This window comes from Seriola lalandi, unplaced genomic scaffold (assembly GCF_002814215.2).
Source record: "Seriola lalandi dorsalis isolate HSWRI2012SDOR001 ecotype SW California unplaced genomic scaffold, Sedor1 jcf7180002054144, whole genome shotgun sequence".
Lineage (NCBI taxonomy): Eukaryota > Metazoa > Chordata > Actinopteri > Carangiformes > Carangidae > Seriola > Seriola lalandi.
The window spans coordinates 528,895-556,588 of NW_019524697.1; the positions used below are offsets into that span (position 1 = coordinate 528,895).

Sequence of the window (27,694 nt, forward strand, 5' to 3'; positions counted from 1 at the left end):
ATTAAATTTCTTGCTTGTTCCTCATTTCCCACCATGCTTTTAAGACATGGATGAGCTGTTTGGTGGCTCTGTGCCACCTCAGAAATCCCTTGTTTGAGCGCTCAGTAGCTCCAAGCTGTGAGTCTCCATCAGGATTGTAGTCCTCCTGTGTACTTTTCGGACCACCCTCAGAGAGGCAGTTCCTTTAGCACGGCACTTTGGCGCAGTCCAAATCCGGTCCAGCACTGACCACATAGTCTAAAATATCACAGGTCCTACTCAAACAGCAGAATACCACATTCAAACTGAAACCATCTGCTAAACGAGGGGAAGAGACATCAAAACGTTGGCATCCAACTCATTAATCAGTCATTGTAACTTGAGGGTTTCGTTTGTTGTGCATTTGTTTGCTGTTAAAGACAAATGAAGATATTTTTAGCTTAAACTAAAGTTGTACTCAAATGACCAAATAAAATGCACCAAATGCAGTTAATACTGTTATAACGAAATCTTCAAAGTGGCAGCTTTATCCCCCACTGGCATCTGCTGTCTATTTGCACTAAGAATTAGGGGACATAATCTTCAGCAGTAATCGCCCAGTTGCCTACAGTGGATTTACATTTTTCACACTGTGTAATCTTGCGTTTACAATATCATTTACGTGGGTTTCTCCTTTCCACCCACTGACATCTCTCTTTTCCTCAGTTAAGCTTTGAGGGAGATTGACAGGGGACAAGCTCAAGGCGTTAAGGCTTGGTTTGCATACAGCAGCTCATGATACTGTGTGCATAGAGCGTGTGCATACACACACACACACGCTCAATTTTGATTGATACTTAACTGAAACTGAGCTCATGTTGCTGTCAGAGCCCAGCTAAGTCTCCTGAGCCTCTTGATTTCTGACATTTGTAGATATTATATTCATGGTGCAAGGAGGCTGTATTTTGTGATGTGATCCCCTGTAACACTTTAATCTGTTTAGACTGCTTCAATACTGTGGCAGGGAAGGGGGCAGAAACCATACAATGAAATAGACGGCTGCCTGCCAAGGTTTTACTGTATCTTACACACACCGAAAACGCTCTACTTGGATTTGGACACAGTACCAGATCCAAGGCTTTGTTTGCAGCTTTGAAAGGCTGTTTCTAGTATTTTACCTGTAATATAGAGGTAAAGACAACAATTTAGATTTGAGCATAACGAGTTGTGTTTTACTACATCATGTACTTCATGTTTGTGTAATAAACAGCAATAAAACTGTCCATATGAGTTAAACTGTGTGTTCTCCCCTCATACTGTAGCTGTTGAAGTTCAGCAAAATGAAGCAGAGTGAGTGATGCCATATTTCTTCACGTTTGGCTGACAATGAAATAAAAATGAACCTCATGCCAGGTTGATGTAATCACATCTTACCTTACTGTCAACTGCACACCAATTATTTGAATGATCACTATTTTTTATGTATTACTCTTCCCTGTTAAGATTAAATTAAAGCAAGACTCTTTTTGCTGCATTTTCCTCTAAAGGAAACATAAAGGCTTTGAAATAGCTCCAGCTAGTGCACAGTTGGAACAAGCAGCACTTAGTAACCTAATGCTAGTCCTGGTGCTTAATGGTTTGCATTAGCTGCAAGCAATAAAATTATCCCAGGTCCTCACTAATGTTGGAATAATCATTTACAAAGATGGTTACCACATGCTGGAACTGTTTTCTTCTTTTTCTCTTTTTTTATGACCCTAATTCGCTGTTATTAATAATGAATAAAAATGCAATTTTCTGTCGGGTTGCTCCAGGGCTCTGGGAATCATTTCAATGAATATTTCAGCACATTATTTTAATCATGGCTCCACATATGCAGGGAGGGGGCTTGTTTTATAGGCTCATGCCTCAACCGCCCCAAGACCCTGATCATTAAACCCCACGCTGTCTGCGTTGAGGTTTCTACCTTTGATTTACAAGACTTGTTAAAAAACATTGTAAAAAAGGAGGCAAGCTGTGCCATTTATACTTGTAATTTGATGCTGTATTTGTTAATGGGAGTGCCTGTGATTTATGTGTGCAGCGGCTGCTGCTGCTGCTCCCTGCTGTTCTGATGCTATAGGCTTTAGCAGAGCTAACATTACTGGGCTTCTGCAGAGCATGCCACTAGTCAGCCTAATAAATCTACTATCTGTGGCCTGATTTTTCTCCTCAAGATGTTTTCCCCTGATAAAGAAGTGGCTGCTGTAATCAGACCATCACTGAGGGGTACGGGCTCTGTCTAACCTGCCTGTCTTCTTGTCTCTACCATAGTCAGCTGCACGACTTCTGGCGTCTTGACTACTGGGAGGATGACCTGCGGCGGAGGCGGAGATTTGTCAGAAACCCATTTGGCTCCACCCATTTAGATATCACATGCAAGTCACTGCAGGAGTATGGTGAGTTTATCATTTCTCTGTAGTTTTTTTTTTAATCTGGTAGAATTAGGAAGATGAAAAGTGTTGCCATTAAAGCATTATAGAAAAAAACATTTAAAGGGCACTTGTCCATATAGTTTAGCATATTGCTTATAGGAGTAGTTAATTGTCATTTTTATTGGTAACATATTCATGAGTCCTGTGAATTGAACATAACACATCCATTTCATTGAGCTTTTTTAATTCCATCATAACACATACTCAAGAACAAATTAGATCTCTCTCCCTTTGTTGTTTTCTTCTCTTTGTCTGAAACTTATTGACCCAGGCACTCTTTTAGCGTTGCCCACCACCTTGTGTCAATTTTTCCTTATGTCATGCAACACCGCCCTTTAAGGGAAAGCAGCTCAGTACTATTAAATACTCTTGGCCCTTCTCTCCTGCATGTAATTGAATAACAGGGCAAATGTATTAATGGCATAGGGGTGAATGTATTGATTTTGAAATGAATGGAGTAGGCACCTCTTTAACTTTATAGAAAATAGAAAACAGGCGATGCATTGTGGTCAGGCTAGCCTTTTTTAAAACGGCTGTAGACTTACAGCAACACATGCATAATGATTTCAATGTTCACTGACCTCATATGTGTCTCAGTGTTGAGCTACTGAAGCCGACCGTTGGCTGGACTCAGGATGTCATCTGGCTGCTTTCAGCTCTAGCTCTGCCATGGCTGCTGTACGAAGATCATGGCAGCTCTGTAGATAAACACATGCCAGCTGCTGCCGGAGCTGCAGGTGGTCCATATATGAGACACACATGCAATAATTGCACCTCCTGCTTTAGATTTCGTGGTGGTACCATAAGCTAATTGTGTGGGGTTTTGGTGATGTGTTGATTCTGTTGTGGGGAGTGGGGGAGGAGGGGGGGGACTCAAGTAAACAAAAGTTACAACTTTAGTGTTTTTAACCTGTTTAGGAATTTTTATGGCTGTTAAAACTTTGCTATCACCAGCAAACACATTGCATTGCATTGCATCACCATTGCTTTCCTGTAAATACCAGTAAACCTGTAAAACATATCAAAACATCATTAGAAAACTCTCAAACTTTTCCTGCAGCATAAGCTACCTCATGTCGAGCCACACTTTCAGTATGTTCCAAACAATCCTCACCTCACTCATAACTAGTGTTACAAATATTACAAGGCCTAATAAGCTCTGGCTTCAGCTTACATCATTTGGTCATCATTATAGTGTGTTCTTGACTCATTATTTTGTAGCTGTTGACGCTCAATTCAGTTCAATTTAGTCCCTCAAATACTCTAATTGAGCGGAGTTTCTGAGGGATGCGGAGGCCGTGCTGTAACACAGAACAGGAACATTAAGCTATGTTGTATAAAAACTATGACTGTCCTCATCTGCAAAGTTTTCAGAGCTAAGATAAAAAAGCTATTTCATCCATTTCTGTTGCTCCATTTGCTAACTCTCTTGGTTAGCATTGCCCATTGGCCTCTTCATCGTGCATTGGCTCAATTCATTATACATGTGTATTAAATCCTTTAGTGAGTTATATGGCAGATATCCTCAAGACAGTGCCACAAATGCATATCATGTTAGTTAGGCCATCAAATCACCAGAATATGTTTTTCATCAGTTTTCTTATGTTGTTTGACATTAGAGCCTTTGTGTAGTGGACTGAAGACTTGCTGAAGTCCTGCTGGTGCGCGTTTTAATGAGCAGAATAATGCATAAACTTGTCAAGTGAAAGGGATCGCCTGTGGTCGGATGGCCCGCTTGCTCTCCTTGAGAGGTGAGCTGCACTTTCAGGCTTTTTCCTGCAGGCTTTGATGTGGTTGCACAGCGGAGGCCAGGTTTTGTTATGAGTTAAAATGAGAAGGATCTTTTGTTCTTTTTTAGAGCTGCAGTAGATTTTGTTGGCAGTGACAGTTGGCAGTTTTTGTTTTAGATATACTTTGACAGTCGGTGTGTTTTTCTATGAATATTCACTTTTAATTAGCATGGTATTAAAGATAGGACCCGTCTTTAGCAGACAACCCTGGTGCAGAGGCTCAGAGGTTGGATATCCATTAGTCATAACATCCAGACTTTGTTTCTGGGATATGACAAGGAGTCTATAGAACTTTTCAGTAGGTTCCCGGCTGCATAGGCACCAGAGTAGAAAAACAAAGAGGCTTGTTTGAGTTGGCCCTTGAGAGTCATTATTAAAGCTTTAAAATCTGAGACTATTGGAGAACCACTAGGTTGTCCAAATTGAATACACAGTTTCTGGTTTGACAGCAGGATATGACAATATACACTCAGCCACCATCTTGAGTTTGAAGAGGGCAAACATACACTGTTGTGTTCACAGTAAATGTCAGTCTTTTGAGCTCTCTTGGGGAAAATGAAAGTGAGTAGGATTTTTTTTTTTTCACAAAGAACATTTCAGTGAGTGAGTGGCCCACATCATTTTTGACAGCACCTGAGAGTCTCACAATCCTCAGTGTTTTCTCTGAGATATTAAGAAATCTTTTTTTTCCATTCCAAGCTGAAACCGAATATATATCATCTTCTGAGAACTATTGAAATTAACAGTCTTTGAGAGTGCAAATGTCGAACGGAGGCTTTTTTTTTTTTTTTTTTAAATCAAGTTGATATATTGGCAAATCCCGTGCATCAGTGTAACCTTTTTAATCACTTTTGTGCAACTTGTGTGTATGTGTGTAAGAGAGTGTGTACATTCATGGGCGTGCGTGATGGGAGGTTAAACTCTGCCTTAAACTCTGCCTCGTTGTCTATTAGCAGCATTGACAGCTTAGCCAGCACATTCTGTCTCTGCCCTCTGCCTGTAATAACCTGCCCTGTTACAGCCAGCCACGGCCCAGTATCAGGGTATATTGTTAGGTGATTGGAACTGGGCAAGCATGAAATGGAAGTCACGTTAATATTGATCCAAGTGTTTAACGGGGTGTTTTACCTCCGGGTGTCCTTGCTGTCTCATTTCAGGTGAGCAGCTTCTCTCGGAGCTGATTGCCCCAGGCAGAGATCTTTATAGCTCTTTCCAGCAGCAGAAGCATCAGCCTCGTGATGTGATATTAACCTTCTCCAGCTTTATAATCAAACATATTAAACTGTGACAAATGACATCAGGGCATTTACTAGCATGCAGATCTGCACACTGGAATGCACCCATTCAGTAAATACATGATATGCTCCGAAATGGTTATATTGAGTAACTAATGCTCAGGTCCAGATGGGGATTATTAGACACTGCTGTTAATGTTTTGATGGAGAGAAGATGAGATTGTTTGTAACCTCTGGCAGCACAGTAGACACGCACTGCACATCCCAGGATATTGAATAAAGATCACCCTAAGAGGAAGCGTCTGCACTATATAAACTTCCCTACATCAAAGTTATAATGTTTACTTTTACAGTCTCAAAACACATACTCTGCAATACGGATGGCTTGCATCACAGGAAGTATGAAGCTGTCATTTTTTCCCCTCATTTAATCTTTCAGTGCAGAGTAAATAAAAGGGAAGAGACGGAGGGCAGAATTGCATCGCCCTAGCAGTAATGCAATCCCATGGACTGGACTTTTTCTCTCCATGTGGAATGTGGAGCCTGTGGAGAGGGTGCGTGGGAGGGCAGGATCTGAAACGGTCTGGGAAACGGAAGAGATATATTTAAAACATTCTATAGAGCTCACGTTATATGGATGTTAGTGTGACTGCACAAAGCACTGATGTACATTATAAGATAGTGTAGTAAATAAGCTATAGAACTGAGGCTTAAACTAATGCATGCTATCTACAGAGATCTGACAGAATGAGACACAAAACAGAAAAAATCCTGCTAAAACCCAAGAGTTTAAGATCTGCTTCATAGTATTTGTTGGCTGGACCGGCCAGGGTCCAGCGCAACATCCTCAAATGTGAGTGAGTGATAGAGTTGAGTTTGTAATGAAGTTATGCCATTAGTTAGCTCTTTGAAAATGGTTTAACATGAACGTTTTCTCTTATGTAATCAAAAGGCGTTCACAGTGGATCCACAACAGTTTTTACTTTCATCGAAGCAGCAGTTTGTTACCCAGACGGAGGCTGTGTGAGCCATTGTCTTTAATTTATGTGTTTGGGGATTTTGGTTAGAAAATCAGGATTTGAGCAGTGCAGAGCAGCAGCTTGGAAAAGGCTTGGAAGTTAACATATAGTTTTAATGGGCTGCGTTTCAGTCACTATTTCAAACTTGTTCCATTGTGTGACAACTGAAACAGAAAAACAAATGAGAACAGCTTTATTGGGAATTTGACTGTATTGAAATACCATATATGAGCACGGAGAGTATTGAAGAGAAGCAAACAGAAGAAACTGTCTAACACTAAGCCGAATGCAAAAATGACATGATGATTCATGAATATGCCAATTAGCATATTACGTCATCTACGTCACGGCTTTAGCGTCTGTCCATTCAATGTAGTTGTTTACAGCAGTTTTCAACTACGGCTTCAACTTTGCACTTTGATCATATACGATCCAGCAATATAGTAGTTTTCGTCTTATTTAGAAAGAGGTCAAGATAATTTTGTGTTTTTAGCTGTGTAATGATGCCTGTTGAATCAAATGACAAACATTATGTGATTTTTACAAGAGCCATGTATTTGCCTTTTTTTTTTTTAGCACATTATCCAGATCTTTCCTTGCTGATCAAGCCACTTCATGCAAACCTGAGGGATTTTGTGTTTTATTTATAGTTGTGTATATTGAATTACCCAAAGTATTTGTGAAATCAGCTTTTTTTTTTCTCCTAAGTTAGTTGAACCCTAAGTAAAACATGATGTTGTGGATTTTTTTTTTTTTGAGGAAAGGCGGTGAAGTGGTTGAGGCGGGTGTATAATACATAGGAGACTTAGAAAAACACATGCTTGCTGGCTCTACTGAGGCTATAAAAATGAAAGGCCAGTGCCACAAAACTCTCCAGCGTTGCAGTATATGAAACACGGACCCTTGGCAGCAGTATTATAGTTGATTCAACAGTCTTTTAAAGGCCTTTCAACTCTTATCTATTCCATACTGAATAGTAAAACTACCGAACACTGAAATATTTTCAAAATATGAGCCTTTATGTAAGATTATAAAGTTGTAAAAGTTTGAATTGGAGTTTAGCTTGTTCGCAAGAGAATACATTTACTTGGTTTCATCACTCTTTGACTGAGAAAAAATATCCTTAATTTTTGTTTTATGTAAAACACAAAATACTGCTGCTCATGCATGTTCTGTTTTTATGCAACTCGAGTTTTCATTATAATGGTGAAGACAATGAAATTCACACTTTAACTTTCTGGAAAACTGTCACCATTACCAATAAAAAGTTCTAAGTACTCTCCCCTGTGCTGCTTCTATCAAAACAAACAGCCCTTTTTCTCCTGAACTGATTATTCGCTGGTTTACAGTACAAATATCCCTTGTCGTGTTGTACCGTATTTCAACATTTTATGGCCTCTTTAAAAAGAATCACATCCCTTTTTAATGACTCTCAACATTACAATATAGATATATATTTTCAAAATGAAAAAAAGATACAATCAAATGCCAGGAGGTTTGTAAGTTTGGCACATTAAAATAGCACTTCAGCAACAACTGAAAGTTACTCACATCATTAAGTTAATATATAAACTAATAAGGTCTCTTGGACTCCAGGTTAAAATTTAAAATATGAAAGATTTATTTTGACCCATCAGGTCATCCCATAACCTGAGCTTTGTCATGGAAAATGCATTGTAAAAGACGTCCAAAATGTCACCCAACATTATGTTTTTAAAATGTAAGCATTTTCAGTGTGTTGTCAGGAAAACTGTACACAGTGGGCCATTGGTAGATTGTCCTAGAAGGAGCTTGGGACCATGGGTCCCAGTTGAACCCCAATGCTTAGGGACGGCCTCCGTTGGTCACAGCTGGCACGTCTTTATCAGCCTCCAATGGGGTCACGAAAACTCTGCAATGCACTTTACTGAGTGTAATTAGTGCACTCCGAGGCAGCTTCAACTCAGTGATTGAACAATAGGACCCGTGAGACTGGTGATCGGTGGCTTCTCCTGGCACTGCTCCTGAAGACCTTGAGAGCAGACATGAAATGGAACTGCTGTGATTCTTACAGAGATGTTCAGAAGTCAGTGGCAGTGGCTTCTGATGGACTGCTCACTTTGCAAGGTTAATTAGATGGTATAGCATCATTATACACTGACACGGCGTGTTCCTTTCTATGATATAAATTTTAATGTAATGAATATTGGTTGGAAATGCACATCTCATAGGATTTGAGAAATAGATTTGACACAATTTGAGGCTACTTGAAACTAAATCCTACATCTGCAACTGTATTGTTGGTAGTTTTGTAATTTTTTGTCATTTGCACAAGACCAACATAACCGTATTCTGAAGATCGGTTCAGTATCCTACTGATCATGTGTGGAGTTTAACCGCAGTCGAATTCAAGGATGATAAAATATAAAAACAACTGAACAAAGAATGAGTAAATTCTTCAGTATTTCAGTATATGATCATTGGAGTTGCACATAGTATCTACACCAGCCTGCACTTGTCTCTTGTTGTTTTTAATTTTAGGTCACTCATAAGAGTTAGATCATATATTCAAAGGGTCATTCTCTTTGTTTTGCTCTACAGTGGTCAGGGGTGAACAGCTTTTTAATGCTTCGACTTTGACACCGCTGCACAGCAAGTGCTGTAATAGTGACAAATTGTGACTCTTTTCACTGCAGCACTTTTCATACAATAATGTCCCCAATTCCACAGGCTATCACTCATGAGGAGATCACTTTTCATGTCAGCGCAGTTTCTCCTTCATGTCATAGCTCTTCATTTCTTGTTATTTACAGCCGTATTACTTTGTCTTTGAGCGCTAAATTGCATTGTGGGTAAAGCTGGTCTGCTACCCCTACAATGGTTGATGTTGGCCATTTGCGTGTAGAAATCAGCACAGTTTATTTGGTCTACTCAACCCTGTACAGACTTGCCAATCAGAACATCAGCCCGTCTGCGGAGCTTTCCCTCATTTACTTGGACCATAATGATGGTTTACAGAATTACAGTTTTAAGTTTCACTCGTTCCGCTTTGATCTCTGACCGCTGGCTGGCTTTTGCCTTTAACATTACACAGAATTCATTTCCGAAACTTACAGACTTCTTCCCTCTGTCTGATGAAAGCACTCCAGATATGAGACAGAGCAGGAAGCAGACTTTTTTCTCAGTAGCAGTGTTGACAACAGTCAAATGTGACCTCTTCAAGACAAGGTACACATTCCTCAGGGGAGGGAGAGGCGAATTAAGAACCGTGCTGAAAGGAAACATGTCAGACGGGTGTCAGCCACCTCCCATTTCTTGATATGTGTTCTTCCTTTTCGTACACGCGAGTTTCTCCTCTGGTTATTTCCTACACTGGACTTCAGAAAGACAAATTCACATAAATGTTTCGAGCAGCCGTGTGGCAGGCACATGTTGGAGATGGGCTGATTTAAGCTGATAAATGTGTTGTGAGACCTCTTTGTTTTTCACGATGTATGAACACATCTTTTTCAATAAACGGGCTCTAGTCTAGCTATATGATGGAGTCCTGGTGTAAGCAGCCTCCTAATTGCGCTGTCTGTTCAGTCTCAGTCTTGTCAAGTCTCCAAAAGCGGCAAATGATATTTCTAATCGACTACGAGCTCGAGATGTATCCCCCGACTCAGCTGTTGGTCTTTCAAGATACGGATAGTGTTTCATTGTTGACCTTGTCTAAAAATAAAAGCTGAAAACTTCTGATGTTCACCCATGTGAAATGTATTCAGAGAACGAATGTGTACTGTGACATTCTTTCATATGCTATGGCAAGTACATTAGTGAGCATCTCATTTCGAGTTCATCCTGCATATTATTGTGTATTTCATACAGAGATTGTCCATGCTTTATTTCCTTTTTTCATATTTGACTAGATGTTATGCATTTTAAGACCCTATAAAAACACATTCTGTTGTTTGAACTTGTGGATATACCCAAATTTGGTTAGAATAGACCATGGCTCATATTGAGAAATGTGGTTATGACGCCTAATTTGCTCAGTTATTTTGAAGTTTGTTTGTATAAATCTACAAATATTGTTCCAGTATTACTTGGGGTCTGCATGCGTAATAATTTATTTTTCATACTTTTGAAATGTAACGTGAAAACAATTTATATTTTTCACAAGGATGACTAGTTACTGTGCGTGTGTCCGTGTGTCTGTGTGTCTGTGTATGCGCGTGTGTGTGTGTGTGTGTGTGCGTTCTGTCCATTTAAGCTTAGTGACGGATATCTTTTTGAGCTTCAGAGGCCAAAGTCCAATATTTAGTGGTCTCTCTACACCATAATTGTTTTTACAGGAACAGAGGAAGATGAGTTGGTCAAGTCTAAGAAGGCCTTCCGCAGCCAAACTGTGGCCAGCCAGAACCCTGAGACAGAGCTGATACTTGATGGAGACGATGATGCTGTCAGCCTGCTGCAGGAGAAGGAGATGGACAACCTGGGTGGTAAGTCTGCACACCAGCACCTCCTTTAATCCCAAGTCAACATCACCTCTGCTGAAGTGTCAGCACTTGTGTGTTATCTGTCTTCTTCTGAATAGCTGGCGTAGTTACTGTATACATGATCAATATCAATGCAACAAATGAATTGTTCAGTAGTGAGTGTAGTAGCTGATCTAAATATTTTGCATTAGTATTATTTAGTGTTCAAAATGTATTTATGTATTAAAGATGTGAGTTTACTGTTTGGGTTCTGCAGTTCACCTTCAGTGTAGTTGAAGAGTCAAAGCCTTCGTCTCCGTGTTCTGATCTGGAAGTTTATACGTTTGACAGCTACATTTTTGTTTTGGTCTGATGAGTGTCCCTCTTTGCTTTGTTTTGGGTCTCTTCAGCATGGTTCCTTCCTCGTGTGTTTATCTCCCGAGGCAAGTCTTCTAAAGTTAAACTAACACCGGAAAGATGATCAATCCAGATATGTCAGGATAGGATTTTCCAAGCAACCAGTGATTAAAGTTCATATGAACCACTGCTTCTTTATTCTTAACTTTACAGTGGCCCTATTTAATCCATTGACCTACTAATGTAACCTCAGTGGTGGGATGACACCATTCAAAATCTATTTGTATAAATTGAGTTGTTGTGTTTTGATCATGTTGTTAAAGTCGTTTTTACACTACAGCATTACTGTGTAATGGAAATGCCATTGCCCTATTGGTCATTACATTTTAATAAGGCCACAGTAAATGCCACTTATTCTAATCAAAGTGATCTGCGCTACGGCACCTGATAGCAACAACTCTTCTTACAAATCTCTGGATGTGACTGATTACACATTATTTAAAAGGACTTAATCTTGTGTATAAATCTTACAAGATCAGATGCAACATTTCATTACTCTGAATCAAAACCCTGCATCATAATAACACACATAATCACATATATCTCTATAAATATTGTTAACATAACAAACGAATGGATTATTTGACAGTTAGAAATTATTTTTATTCAATCAAACTGTAAACTGGACAAATGAATGTATACATTTATTTTCCCAGTGCATGTAATTCATTCCATGGAAAAAAAACCACACCAATTAATTTTCCTAATTTAAAATGTGTTAAATTTTTACTATACCTCGAAGGGCCTTGCCAAGAAAATAGCATATAATGGGTCTTTTCCTTGTGAATGTGAGCACTTGAATGCTAAGGGAGAGCAGACAAAAACTTAATTATTCTGCAATTAAACTAACGCTCTGTCTCTACAGCAATCATAAAGAGATTAATGGTCCTTTAACAGCTGATGAAAGACAAATACAGTATTAGATTAAAATTAATCTTTGATTTATTTTAGCCATGTGAATGTTACTGTGTTTCTATCAGCTTTGATACTTTGTCTGACACAGTTCAGTCAATAGAGCAACTTACTGCCAGGGTGACGGTTAGCCAAACCTCCTGTAATTTAACCAGCATCACACTCCATGTGTGAGCCAAACTATCAAGCCAGAATTGAGTTGCTTTTCAAGTAACTTGCAAAAGTAACAAAGCCATGGCTTTGAAAGGTAAGTCATCCAGAGTTCACTTGTGTTTTGAGGGGAGATCAATATTGCTGCACTACATCCTTGTCAATAAAGCCAAATCCTCACTTAACACGTCATGCAAATAGTTGGTGGTTTGAATAAGCAGAATCTGTTACTGGTTTGATGCTTAAATGATACGACTTCGTAGAAAAATATAAAGTGATATTCATCCCTGGCAGCTGTAATCAATTCCAAAAACAGTTCTTATATTCCAGTGACAAAGAATAAATTAGTAAAGAATTAATTTCTGCTCTGATGGTGAAAACCATTGTTATCACTCTTGTTGTCACTAGACGTTGTGTTATTTTAGGGCATTGTGGCTTCAAATAATGTAAAATACTGCAGGACTATGTATTGTATATACTATTGTTTTATCTATATTATTATCTATATTTGTAATACACACACACACACACACACACATACACATATATGTTGTGTATTATTATTTGTGTATGGATAGGATAAGGACTGCCACTGAATTGCACGTTAACAGTAACAAATATGAATACGTGTGCGTAATGGATTAATTCCAGGTGTAAATTGTATGAAAAAGCCTGAGACTCTAGATTCCCAGACACTTAAATAATAATCTGTTTCATAGCCCTGCATATATTACCCAGTTATCATGGCTCGGTAAATGAGGCTCAGGCTGAACCAGGGCACAATGCTGAGCAGTGAAATCCTCTCTAAGATCCCACAGATGAATCTCAGAGGAGGAGACTAACCCCTCCTCTTTGTCCCAGAGCCAGCAGGCAGCCAAACACTGTCTGTCAGATGAACCCTGGACTGCCCGATCAAAAGAGCAAGGCAAGGGCTAAAACACAAGCAGAATGTATTCACGTGAGAGAACTAATAACGACCTTGTACGAAACAGAAATGTTGAGACTGAACATTTGTGATGCACTTAAGATGTTTAAGCTTGTTTAAAATTATGAACCAAACATTAACTTTGCAGAACATTCATGATCATTTTTTTTTGTTCTGTGTGTGTGTCTGTGTTGAATCAAAGTTGAATTCATTTTTTTTTTTTTTTTTTTACCAATAGGGGAGCTCCCTCACACTGTAACATTTGGGTAATGTTTTTACCAGGATGCACTGTGTGTGCTTGGCCAGTATCTAATCTCAGGCATGAACAGCCTTAATGAGAGATCTGGGACTAGATCCTGTCAACAACAGTGCTCCTCCTGCCAGCCGTTGGGTCAGTGCGGGCTGCCGCTGCCAAAGGGGCGGCGCCTGCACTCAAGGGCCCGGGCAGTAGTGGTTACTGAACCTATGATTAGTTTTGCTCCCCCACAAACATTGGAAATGCTGTCTGTGCATGCACTAGCAATAAATGCCTTTCTGTATGCACATATTAGAACCAAAATCGGGTGAAATAGAAACTTAAGATGAGCATGTGAAAAGCTCACATGGCAGGAGCCGGTACATTTGACTGTTCTGCTGGCTTACTGGAGCCGTGTTAGTCTATCCCCCAAAGTGAGGTTTAGCAGCCACAACCATTTTGTTTTGTTTTAATTTAGCCTCTCTGTATCTATTTTAGTCCCCATTCACAATACTGAGCCCTTGACTTGTGACATGTTTATAAGAGACTTAAACCAACACAACATTTCTCAATATGAAATCTCAGGGGGAAAAAGTGAAAGAAGTGTGTTATTCTGCATTTTGCATAACCAACTTCCCCAAGTTTCTTTTCTTTCTTTTTTTAATTTATATATTTTTTAATTAAAATATCTACAAGTCCTTAATATAAACAGAAAATGCCTTAGATAAAAACAAAAATATACAAACAACAGTGGAAAATGTAATTATTTATATTAAACATTTAGGTATTTTTCTGTTGATTTTAAATGTAATTATTGTATGCTGCAGCCTTATTAAATATACCACAGTGCAATATAGATTTCTCTGGGCTTTTATACATCAGTGTTATATGCTGAAATATAATGCATGCTGTGAAAACTGGGTAAAAAAAACGAGCATTGTTTCAGTCACTCAGATGAACAAGGCACTGTTTTTCAGATACTCGGCAGACAGTAGGCTATAATGGCAGCAGCTGCGTATGCGTGTGTATATGTGTGTGTATCTATTATAAGTCAACATGTACGTGTTTGCAAGTAAATGATAGTGCTCAGGTGTGCAAGTAACCCACTTCTGCTTATATTTCTCATGATGTAAAATATAGAAGCAGTTGGCCTCAAACGCTGCAGTCCAGCGGATGGATTGTGGGTAATAATACACCCATCTTCTCGGCAGATCTCCCAAACTCCCACCACACCAAAATGAGACTTTTCATCACTTCATTAAATTGGCCTGTCATTTGACAAATATTTGAATTTCATAAAAAAAAAAAAAAAGGCCCAACAGCTGGGTGTTCCCAGCTTTAGCCTATATACACCACTCATCCTGTGTAACTTGCCCTTAATTTCATTATTCTCATGTAAACATTTTAATGCCATATAGCCTAATTATGGAAGGATCCCTGAGGGGATTACTGCCTAATCCTCTTCTTCCCTATGAGCAATGGATGTTGTGGCTTAATGCTTCAGGCTAGTGTCTTTCTCTATGTGTAGCCCAGTGGGGCCACAATATAGTGCACCAGTTCTATGTGTTATTTTTAGTAAGAGGTGAATGGGCTTGTAATTTAGGGGCTGGGAAATAAAGACAATCTACTATTATTGTAGCGGAAAGAGTTAATGCCACAATAAGGTCAATTGGCAGAAAAATATAATAAAAATTATTTGAAAAAAAGCCTAATAATAGTTTTACATAAATACTTTCACTTCTCAATGACGTGCTAAAGGTTTTTTTTTTCTTTCCTTGTTTATTGTAAGCTTTCCTCTTTACCCTCTAAATGCACTAAACGTTATCTGAAATGTAGTAAAACAGGATGGGGTTACTGCGAGTATTTACTTTTCATATGAAGCTTGTAAGCAACGTGTAGCGCCTGGGCTGATAGCATCAGCAGACGGGATCACCGTTAATGGACCCGAGCAACGCTGAGAAAAAAAATCCAGGGAGGGCGGTTTGACTGTGCAGCCTGCAAGAGCGATGAAGGGGCGCTCTGGGAGTTGAGACCGAAATCCACTTGTATTCCTGTAACACTATCGGCCATAATTGGCTGAGCAACGCAGATTAAGATTGATGAGACATTAAAGTGGCTCTTTGGAGTTTAAGGGATCGATAAATATCCTGATTTCGAGAGCTTTCGTTTGAGAGCAGACAAATCACTGTAACGGTGCTCCACAGCGACACTGATCTGAGAACATGGAGGATGAAGCAGAAGCGGAGAGGGAGGGAGGGAGGAGACTGAAATAAAGATGTGATCACTATCAGCTGACCAGGGTCACAATCCCACCTTAAAATTCTGGACAATTATTCCGTCTTAAAAACAAGCTTGTAGTTTCATTGTTCCCCTGCATGTCATGTAAAGCAGGGACAGCCTGGACACCTGTACTGCAGATGCCTCATGGCGATATAGGCTCTGACCATGAAGGCAAATAAGGATTAGTTTATTTTATATAAACTAATCAACACCTTATTTCCCAATAGTGGTGGTAGCTTTCGTTATGATCGCACCATTTGATAAAACCTTTTTGTTATCAGTGCATCACTGGTTTACAAACAGGTACAAATAGGTATGTTGTGATGACACCTCCATCTATTTATAGGTCTGATGAATCCACCGCATTGTGCGCATATGGAAGTCTGCAATACAAAGACAAAAAGGCGTATCAACGCCTTTGTTTTGTGGCACGATGAAAACTACAAAAGTGAAAAGTTTGACGGAGCTGTCATAATGCACAATATCTGACTGAACTGCAAGAATTCATTTTAAAATTCTCTAATGTTTCTAAGCGCAGATTGTTCACGCACGTAGCGGTGTGGTGTGATACACAGAGGCCGCTGGCATGATGGTATCCCCCCTGTAATCGCATTTATCAGTTTAACAGAATTAACCTCACTCAGCTTTGCTTTGAATATGTTTTTGCGTGTTACTGATTCAGCATGTGGCTGCCCCCTCTGCACTCTGCAGGCCCAGTGGTTCTGAGCAGCCCGGCCCAGCTTGTTGCCCCTGTCCTGGTGGCGCGGGGGACCTTGTCCATCACCACCACCGAGATCTACTTTGAGGTGGACGAGGATGACCCTGCCTTCAAAAAGGTCGACCCAAAGGTAAGTAACACGCAAGCGAGTGTGCAGCCCAGGTTTGAAACGGGCACTTTGGTTTCCGACATGACTCACTTTAGATTTTTTATTTTCTCCAGGTATTAAATATTCACTAGATTTTAAATACACATTTTTGATATATGATGAGGATGCGCGGGTTGCAGATAAAGTTTTCAGAGGTGTGCTGCGCCTCTGTCCATGCTCTGTTTTGCTTTTTTTGTGTTATTAAATTACGTTTGTGGCCAGAATTTTATTATAAATCACGATTCATTTCTATTTTGTGTGTGTTAATTTTCTGTATTATTAATGCATTTAAAAAAAAATTTAAAAAAATCATATAATGACCTCTGAGGTCTACTCATCCTGCAGACTCAACCATCAGACAGCGTTGACAGATGATCAAGTTATGCCAAGTTAACTGGTTATTCACATAATTAATAACGCAAATTCCTTTCACAGGAGGTTGGGGTTTTAAAAAAAAGTCCAAACTGCTCTGCAGGTTTACAGATCTGGTTAAAATGTTGTGGATGGAAAATATTCCTTTTTTCCTCTATTTTCCTTTTTAAAGTGTCAAACTCCTCTAGGTAGAACACCTACATGAGCCAGAGACCCGAGATTAAAAATTCCATTACATTATTATTGCATGTTAGGCCTCACTACCTCACTGCTGTCAAAATCACATTTAATAAAACCATAATGGGACACAAATATAAAACAGCTCGTTTTATTAGCTCTTTAAATTAGATCAAAGACAAGAAATTAAAAAATCAGATCACAGATGTTATAATCCAGTGTATTTCAAGTGCATTTTTTTTCAATTAAACTGTAATATATATATATACTATATATGTTATCATTTTCATTTTTTTATCATGTAGGCCTAAGCATGGTAGAGAAAAACAACAACCAAAAAAAGTTCGAGTACTTTAAATAATAATTCAAGTAAATTGATGGAATGTTTTCATTGTAACAAATGTCGTACGCCTACCATCAAAATGTAAACTTTCAAAAATTAGAAAATGTCCATTGAAACAGATGAATCAGACTACCACTGATGCAAGTATAAATTAATAACGTTTCTACCAGATAAAGAAAAAGCTCAGAAGTAGATTTAAACAGGTGGATCCTATTTACGTGTCACAGAACAACATTCACAATTTCAGACCACTTGAATCACAATGTATGAATGTATTTACAGTATAAAATGTACACATGTGTGTTTTTATTTTTTCCAAAGTTTGTCACGGGGCTTTATTTTAAAGCATTTAAGGAAATGTGGGGTTTAGGCAACCGTGTGGCACGGATAGAAAAGAAACCACTGCTGAGGTGGCCTCCTGATTTAATGGTGGCCAATAATTTAAACTTACTCCTAAATATTGACACCGCCAAAAGGTGCATGGGGACAATGACAAACGAAACTGTTATAAAAAATCATCTTGAAACAGGCTAGGCCAAAACATATTCAACGACAGAGGACAGCCACATTTCACAAGACTTTGCAAACTGGTTGGCAATATTTTTTCTGTCCGTTAATAAGCTCATTACGCATCTTTACCACAAATTGTAAGACGAGCTTAACTATTATATTTTTACCTCAGAGTTTCTCCAAGCTTTTGGGGTTGGTCAGTATTTCTCTTGCCAGTCGCCAAGTCTGTTTGGCTGCGTTCTCTAGAGCAGAGTGAGGTTTTCCTTGAAACAGGTCTAAATTGGGCAGGAAATAATGCGGGCACCTTCTGCATTGCAAACATGAAATAAGCTGCAATAGTATCCCGTTCAGGCGGTCGCCGAGGCAGTTCTCATCCCAGTCCGACTCCCTGGGATGCTTCTCACACTCGTAGGAAACCAAAGTTTTCATGTGGTAGTTGTTGAGGGGTTGTCCGGGCAGTTCGAGGTGACGGTCGCGTAACGCTTTGAGGACTGACAAGCATTTCTTCCTGCATCCACCCAGGAGGAGCCGGTTCTCGGCCTCGGCGAACTGCAAGACCCAGGCGTCGCTCTCCGCTGAGCTCTGCTTGCCGTTCAGCGAGTAGCACTCTTTGGATAAAAGATTGAAACCCTCCGCTTTGACTTCTGCCACTCGGTTAGGTCCCGGCCAGGGGATGTGAGGGAGAGGCCAGTGCGCAGCACTTCGCGGCCAGATCCCAGTGCACTTGAAAGCCGGCGTGATTTGCACCACGTATCTGTCTCTAATGCGCAACTTCACCTCACTCGTGTCAGCGACCATTTTGACAACATCTCTGTAGCTGCATTTATCCACTGCCTGCGCCACCAGTGTCTGAAATCTCGACCGGATCTTGCGCGCCGAGAGGTAACCAGAGGCTGTGATGAATTCAACCCAAAGAGACATGCTTCTCTTGCGGCCGTCGCTGAGCTTGAGCACGGCGCAGCCCGGGAGAGACCCGTCATCCACAAAGTTGAATACTCCCATCTGATTCAGATAGAGCACAACCTCGAACTCGGTGGGTGAAATGACCTCCAGTCCCTCGAAACGATTATCCATCTCGCTGAGAGAACTGATGAAGCGGGGCTCCTGCACCTCGACCTCCTTCAGGACATCCGAAACCACCTTGCACACCTCCCGGATGGTCTTGGAGATGGCTGCTTTTCGAGACTGACATTTCTCGTTGTAGTATTTGTTGAGGTGATACACCAACTTTGCCTGGGCGGCTATCATATTAGGGCAGAGATCCGGGTTATACACCGGAGTCTCGCAGTAAGCCGAGGGATCCAACGCGGCTGTTTGTACGGGAGCCAATTTTAGAGAAGAAAGAAAGCTATTTAAAAAGAAAAAAAATGTCTATTTATAAGACAACTATTCAAATCTGTGCACAGAGCACATGCGTAATAATCATATCACAACATTCACAGCTGTTATATCGTAAAATGCATTGAAGTGCACGAAGCAAATCCTCTAAATTATCAGGATGGCCTGATTAAAAGTCCATTTCAACCTTGTGAGCTTCAGTAGCCGAAAAAATGGCTTTTGGTTTGTCTCTGATCACTGTGCCAGTCAGGAGTCCGCGTAATTGCGCAGAGTTGAGTGTGCCCTCCTGACGCAGACGCCCGGTGTTGCTGTGTTTTACAACAGGGAGAGACACACACACTCTTTATTATAAGGGAGGAGTTGAAACCAAGATGTCCAATCGCTGTCGGATGCGTCACCGCTTCCCAGTTTATCGAAAACAAATTCATCCTCGGGTGTTATATACAAGTAAAAAGTACAGGTAGTAGTAGTATATCGAGGAGCGGAAGTACACCTACGCATTTGGAGAGAAGAAAAAAAAAACAGCATTTTCACTGCGTTGCGTTGCTTTTCCTTGGACTTTATCTGCTGCTTTTTTTTTTTAAGTCTGCTATATTGAAACATATATGAAACAGTAGGTGGGTTTAGAATTGCTAAAGGGTTTATGTCTTCGGAAAATAAAACATTTTAATTTGCCGCAGGTCTGTTATTTAAATCTCTCCTTTTTTGTTCCGGGCACCGAATCTAATTTCTTCCACACAGATTAAAATAGAACGGAGTCATTTCGGGAATTTTAGTTAAGCAAAGAATATTTGTATTTTGTAAATGAGGTTTGTCTTATTTGCACGTTTTGGTTTTGAAGCAGTATATTAATAAAATGTATTTGCTCAGTTAGGCATCTCAGGATTAGTTAATTTATTGGACAGCCTGTTGAGGAAGCGAGCAGGCTTATTTCTGAAATATGAAAAAGTTATGGCGCTAATTAATATTTAGCATTGTGATTATATTTGACACATTAATTATCGTGGCTGTGATACAGGAGAGTTAATATCTCAAAGCTTGTGTATTAACCTGCAGCTTGAGGTGTATTTGTTTTGCTCTGTGCTGTGCAATAATCCCACGCGCCAGTATTTTTAGCCATTTAATTAACATAGCCTCGATTGTAAAAAAACACAAAAAAATAACGGTAACATTGGGATCTTAACACAAAATTTCTTTCTTACATTTCTCCAAAATGAAAAGTATATTAACCTAGAGCAAAATGTATAAAAGTGAATGAAGAGTGAATCTCTGCTTTTATGATTATCATTTTATATTTGAAAATACTTGTTCCATTGAAATTAGTATTTTCAAAAATAGCAATAATCCAAATTAATTGTTATAATGAAGACAATAATATACATTGGCCTTCTATAATCTTGGTAATGATAAATATATTTATTTACTTCAACAACAAGATAATAATAGCAGCAGCAAAACATTAAAAGCAAAAAATACATGGTTTGAGTGTTTAAAAAGATAAGAAAACTAAATATAAAAGATTAATTGCTAATAATTCTAAAAATTAAGGTTGACATGGTTGATCATTTTATATAAAGTCCCATGATGTATCAGTGTATTGTTTTTAGGCACAGCTGGTCTGATACAGACAGTGATTCACAAGAAAGAGATCTTGCCTCCACACTAAACCCTCTCTGGCTCTCATCATTGCACTGGCACTCCGTCTCTCAAGGTACAGTGTCTGCTTTGAAGAGGACTTCAAAAAGATAATGCTGCACGGATCAGATAAGGAACACAAAGGCATTTACACTCATCTCTGCTCTAGTCAGAACTGCATACGACCAGACATTATGAGGGCAAACCGCCACTCGTTAGCTCTGACTCTCACTACATGGATGCGGCTGAGCGGGAGGTGGCGTGTGCAGGATGGACCATGATAGATAGGTGACTCCCATTATCATCACAGCCTGTCATGGACACACTGCCACTAGCTTCTTGGCAGGCCCCAGTGATAATTTCACACTTACTTGGTACACATGCAGATATGGAAAAGCATCTTTTGTTTTTGGGACATGATAGATGTCTGCGTAAAGGTTTATTCTGAAAATTAAATAATAAGATTAAGTCTATATTCTAGTTGTTGTCACAGGTCTGATTTAAGTTCACAACCAAAAAATTATATTTTTACTGATATATTTCTGCAGGATATGGAGTATATTATGGAAGGTTTTCATGTGGTGAGAGGTAGCTAAAAGCCTCTTCCCCTCTCAGGCTTTGATAGTCTTTCCTCTCACTCTCTCCCACTGTCTGTAGCCCAGCAGGTACTTGCCTTTTATTGAAACCAGACTAGCCTCACTTTCCAGGCGATCTTGCTCCAAGTCAGATACCTCGGAATCCAGTTGCACCTCTTGAGTTTGTGCTCCAGCCTTTTGCCATACGTATGCGTGATAGAAGGGGGGATTTTCATTGAGATTATCACCTCTTAATCTAAAGCATGTGGCTGCACAGATCTCGCAGTAACTCAACCTGCTCTGTAGTCCCAAGACTCTAGCAGTTGTCAGGTCTGGCCTAAGACAATCCAATCTTCTTAGCCGCATCTTTACCATTACAACATTGCAAGCTTTGTTGCTTCATTCACCATCCCGCTAGGCTATTGGAGGCCCTCCAGTGTGATATATGGGGCTGTGATTCCAGCACAGGCCTATTTCTGACCCAGCAAAATGCATGCATGATTGTGTAAATCAATACAATGACTTCTGCTTCCCCTAATTTTGCACAAGCATGTGACCCTGTTTTGAAGGCCTCTTTGTTTCCAGAGCATGCCTCTACACTTATTCATTTTTTCTCCTCCATTTTTCTTTTTCCTTTCTTCTTGAAAGACTGATCGTCCTGTTAACATGGCCGCCAAAGGGTCAGTGGTACTTTTCTAATGGCTGAAATTGCCCTTTGATGACACCGCTCATGCTTTGAGTGACTTGAGATGATATTCCACTGATTGTAGCAGATCTCAAATGTATGGTAGTGTATTTCATCCCCAAGGCTTTATGGGCTACACATATATACGTATACAGTATATGCATTTAACTAATACATATGTATCCATATACAAATAAGCATAATCTGTGTAAACACTTGATTCATTTATTGTGTGTACAAAACAATTTATAGCCTTCAGCATTGAATAAAAGAAAATGGCATTTTGAAAAAGTGAGACTTAAGGAGGAAAACTGAAAAACTCCAGCTCTACAAATATTGTTCTGAGCTCATTTCACCAACTAAATCCTCTATGGCTCTTGCTTTAGCAGTGTTTAATGAACAAAGTATTTCATAATTTACATTTATTCAGACTGTATTTAAGTTTTAATTTTCTGCATTACCTCATAACAAAACGGTCAGGACATTATACAACTATAGCATTTAGCTGAGTTTAAGCTGGATCAAGACCTTTATGACCAGCAATCTTCTAGCAGGCAACGTAATTATGGATGACGTTTTATTATTTTGATAATCCTATTACGAAAGAACAAATAAGGCCCGCCATATGCTTTTTCATTACATTTCTGGGGTCATTTAGTATGTAAGAAAAAGATTCTCAAGCCATATCCCATACAAAGGGACTGTACCAGCTAGTTCCCAAGCTAATGTGCAGATTAGTCAAAGTGGACTTAATAGGATGACATATTTCTATATAAATCAGATTAAAAGCAGCGACACTTCAGAGATGTGACATCAGTACTGGCTCTCAAACTGTGTGAAATAATATACTTTAATCTCATGGGATAGCCACTCACGTTGACACATTTTCTATAATTTTATTTGTCATAAAATGAAATTGTCATTGGGATTTTTAATAACGAAACATTATTATTCCAAGCAATATGGTGTCTCTGTAGGAGGCCAGTTAATTTTTGGGCCCAGAGCCTCACTGAGAACCCCCTTTGGATTGTGCCCATTCATTTGTTTTATTCTGCGTTGGGTATTAGCAACCTGCTTTGGAGAAGTCAGGAAGCTGGACCACATAGCCAGAGGCTCTGAGACCCTCTAGTGATCAACTCAACAGGCTCTATTTACTGTGAACACTTTCTTTATCATATGCACACACAGAAAACACCAAACCTATCAACATGATGGAAATTTTGAGAAAAACAAAGCTGGAGAAAAGTGTAAATTATGAAATTTAATTGATTGTCTCAGCCTCATTTGGCCCTTCACCCCTCCCCTCTGCAATATGGTACGCTTGTCAGCCTTTGTGATAAATTACATGCATGTATTTGCATGAATTTAGCATGAATACTTCAGTTTTGTTTGCCAAAATAAGGATCCAGAAAATGTCTAGTTTTCTACACAAAAAAGGGAAAATACCGGCTTACATAGCGTTGAGTGTACTTTTTTCCTGCACATTATGCATTTGGCAGTTAGGTGCGGCGAAAGTGCTGGTACAGTGCATTTCCACTCATTTTATGAGCATACAGTTTATTCTAGTATTTTGTTGTACATGACAGTGCTACACACGGTGTGCATGTTTTTCCAGCATGCTTTCCCTGTATTTTCTGCAAATTGCTAGGGTTTAGATTGCTCTCAAAGAAGTGACTAGTTTATTTGTAAATATGCAGTTCTTTTTCATTATTTTAATTCATCATAGAAAACTATGTCGCTGACTTCCATCTTGTCTGTTGTGAAAGGCAACCATTCAGCAGCACCAGCTACAGTGCGATTAATCTTAATGCCTGCGAGATGTCTACCTTCTAAAGGTGGGCGCTGTAATCATCTGCCCACTGACCCCATGATGCTCATCTACAATCCTCTTTGCAGTCCTTGTTTCTTTCACGTAATTTCAAATCTCAGATTAACTGAGCACAGTCCTCACCCACATGTCATGTGATCTAAGAGCAGGAGTACATCAGAGCACAAAACAAAGAAAATGGAAGAATTGGTGGCATATTGTAGGTTTAGGGCTGCTAGTAATCAAATGCTGCTGGTGAGGCCTGTGATGAAATTAGGCGATGTTGCCTAAATAAGGGATGAAGGGTTCATAATTGCCAGTCCTAGAGATCTGAGGTGCCGGGTGCCAACTGTCAGAGCAGGGCTAATGATGACAAATGTCTCTCTATGCAGATTGCTGCAGCAGCACGGGTGTGCAGCTGAGAAAGAACAAGAAAAGAAAAATGCAGAGGACCTAATAAGAGAAAGCTTGTGTGCACATATTTAATGACCTACATGGAAACAAACCTCCCTAACTGATGGGCTGACTTTGAAAGTACTCGAGCTTGATGCTGTTTCGAGCTACCATAAAATGGAGTCCTCGACAGTACCTGTGACTGATATTGATAGTCATTAGTCTCTGTGACTATGAAGACTCATTACTATCTGCAGCTTGAACTGATATAGTGACCAAAAATAGAAACGACAATGAACTTAAATGTGCTTTCCAGCTTGATTTAACAATAAAAATAGCATTTTGGCAAAGTTAGTGCTATATTTAGCCAAACAATTCATCAACTGTGGAAGAGAGGACATGTACGCATGGATCAGCATTGTCCTTGTGTGGGGTTTTCCTCATTAGCTCTTCTTTAGTTGATGCTTTGCTCATCATTTTGCAAGATGGCAAAGTGTAGTAAAATGTGACATGGCTTGTTACTCTGTGGGTCATGTAGAAAACAACAGTCTGTTCATGGTTAACATAGCTAAACTGTTGTTAGTTAATATGGCTTTAAAAAAAAGTTTTTGTGTCTTAAAAGTGTGCTTGATTTTAACCACCTTTGCATCAGGGGGCCATAAATCTGATTTCACTTACTGTGACGTAAGGCTCATGCTAATAAAAGAGCAAACCCAGAGTGTTGCATGGCCAGATTTCCCCAATTTGTTGCATGAATGGCTTTTGAAAGGGGTCCCTCTTTGTACAAAAGGAGTCTCGTCTTTGTTTGGTTTCGCCCCATCTGTGTCATCTGGTGGTCTGTGCAAGAGGGTGGTGTCTTGGGGTGCTCCCCAGCGGCGTTGCCAGTTGTTTTATGGACTCGGTGGAGTGGTGCTGGGAGTTCATAAGTTGGCTGGCCCATTGTGTGCTGAGCCCAGCTGACACGTGTGAATTGACTCCAGCATATTGACAGATCATTTCCATTAATGAATCGGAGGAGTCCGCCTTGTTTCACTCTGTGATTTATGCCCTAGCTTCATCATCCTCTGAGCTCAGGGTTAACTAACAACCCCCTGAATGACTCCACCACAAATTGCTGAATAAAGGGAATTTGCTTTGTTCAGTAGTTTTATTCTTGGATGCATATACTTTAAGTGACATTTGAGTGCTCTGTATCTTACAGTTTAAATCAAATCGAGTGAATATGGATATAGCCCAAAATCACATGTTTGTCTTAAGAGTTATATAATTTGTATATATGACATTCCCTATTCTTAGACTCTAAGGATGTCTGATATTCACATCTTATATAATATCATCTTGGTCAAAGTGTTTTGTAATTGTAATTGTTATCTAGAAATGATTTCTGAAGGAAATTCTGCACATTAAAACTGTCTACTAAGAATTAAGTAGTTGTACAGTTTATTAACATGCCACCCTAGACAACTAAGTTTGCATTCATCAAAGAACTGGCTCTTCCCTGTTGGGGATGGGTGGGCTGTTTCTTGATTTGATATTGAGCTGCTTTTGTCTGTAACCGCTGGTGTTTCATCAGCTTGGCCCTGATCCTCCATGGCGACCATCCAGCTTGTTCAAAGCAACAGCCACACACTGCTGATAGCGCTGGCCTCAGCCTGGCCTGTCACCCCCACCACTGCTGCCACATGGAAGGCACATTTGCTCGCCACCATTTTATGCCGCTGTCACCCTCCCTTCAAGAGCGAGGGGAAAGAGGGGAGGTGAAAAGGAAAGGAGGGAAAGAGGGAGGCTCACCCTGAGCGGATGCTAGACAAAGATGGCAGCAGAGACATTTTGTCTACTTTGATTAGTTCTGGTGGTGGTGAGCTGTGCTGAATATTAGCCTGTTACTGGCAAAGCCACACATCGTGGAGCACAGACGGAGAGCATGTCACAATCAAATCTACCCCACCTCATTTCCATCTTCCTCACTGAAAAAGTGGGACATATGGGGCAGGATGCCAATTGCTTATTTTATACGGTAATTAACATCCCTCAAACCGTGTTATGTGGTAGGTGTGTCTCAACCATGACAAAGTTTATCTCGCAAATTTACATATATATTCCCAATAAGGTAAAATATTTTAAGATCCTCACAGACTACAAAGGCTTAAGTGCTATATGTCATGAAGAAATGAAGTATATTAACTTTGCTGGCCTTCACTCATGTGTAATAGTTTTGTTGTGACAGCGTCACTTTCATCTAAACTCAGAACCATCTGAATCAGTGCTGTCATTTCCTTGAGTATCTTCTATCTGGTAACTGTCAGCTTAAATTGGGACCTTACCTAAACCCATCCACACACTGTATGGGTCTCTGTGTGTGTGTACTTATGAAGGAGGGGGGGGTCTGTGTGCTAATACATGTGAATGAAGGACAGTCGGGTGTGTGATATGTTTGCGCATGCTTGTGATGAACTTGATTGTTAGATTGTTTTCTGTTGTTTGTGATCAGCATGACACATTCACCCACACCAAATCTCCTTTCTGGAGCTCTGCCAAAACACAGATGCCTCATCTGGTTTCTTATTTTGCATCTGATTCTTTTGTTTACCTAAATAACAACATTCACACAGCAAGTCCCTGACTGGTGCCCCGGTGTGTGTGTGTGTGGAGATGTATCTGAATGTTGTTTTGTCCTGCTGGGCTTTCATCTGTTGGACTCATTATGGTCGTCATCTCACTGGGCTCCATTAGAGAAGCTCAGGAGACAGGCTCCCCATGAAAGAGTCATGATGGACAAAGAAGTGCTGATGTGCAGGTTCCTGCCTCCAGGCTTTCACCTGCTCAGGAACAGCCCCGAGGCGAAAAGAACGAGGCCGCTCGGACCAGCCAATGAAAGATTGAAGAGCTAAAGTCTGACTTTCTTAGTGTTGCTTACCATGATCTATAGGGACCTGAAATTGATGGTAAAACCAAAAGAAAAAGTTAACTAATTATTAAGTGAATTTCCTGACTCTATTTCCAATAATAGAAAACAAACGAGCCAAAAAAGTGGATGAAAGCACCGAAAAAGATAGATAAAGTTCTGCCGTTCTACCCTGTTAAATTTCAAACGATTTTATTAGTGTCTCAGTTCTGTGGTCTTGGCAGGGCTTTGGAGGTGTCTGAGCGGGGAGTGCGGTG

At 39.9% G+C, this 27,694-nt stretch overlaps 2 protein-coding genes across 2 annotated transcripts in view; one reads left to right on the forward strand and one right to left on the reverse strand.

The window, feature by feature from the left end:
• The window catches only part of nbeab (neurobeachin b), a 100,651-nt gene that overhangs the window by 29,975 nt on the left and 42,982 nt on the right, over positions 1 to 27,694 (forward strand). The window contains exons 11-13 of the mRNA XM_087173265.1: positions 2,272 to 2,396; positions 10,790 to 10,936; positions 16,543 to 16,679. Of these exons, the coding sequence (XP_087029391.1) occupies positions 2,272 to 2,396; positions 10,790 to 10,936; positions 16,543 to 16,679 (409 nt within the window). The remainder of the gene's footprint in view (positions 1 to 2,271; positions 2,397 to 10,789; positions 10,937 to 16,542; positions 16,680 to 27,694) is intronic.
• Positions 17,382 to 19,746, reverse strand: mab21l1 (mab-21-like 1). Its single transcript, XM_023403570.2, has one exon. The coding sequence runs from the start codon at positions 19,345 to 19,347 to the stop codon at positions 18,268 to 18,270; it is 1,080 nt and encodes a 359-aa protein (XP_023259338.1). The 5' UTR covers positions 19,348 to 19,746; the 3' UTR covers positions 17,382 to 18,267.

Excerpts from the sequence above, each read along its gene's own strand:
- mab21l1 (XM_023403570.2), bottom strand. The coding sequence starts at position 19,347 with ATGATAGCCGCCCAGGCAAAGTTGGTGTATCACCTCAACAAATACTAC.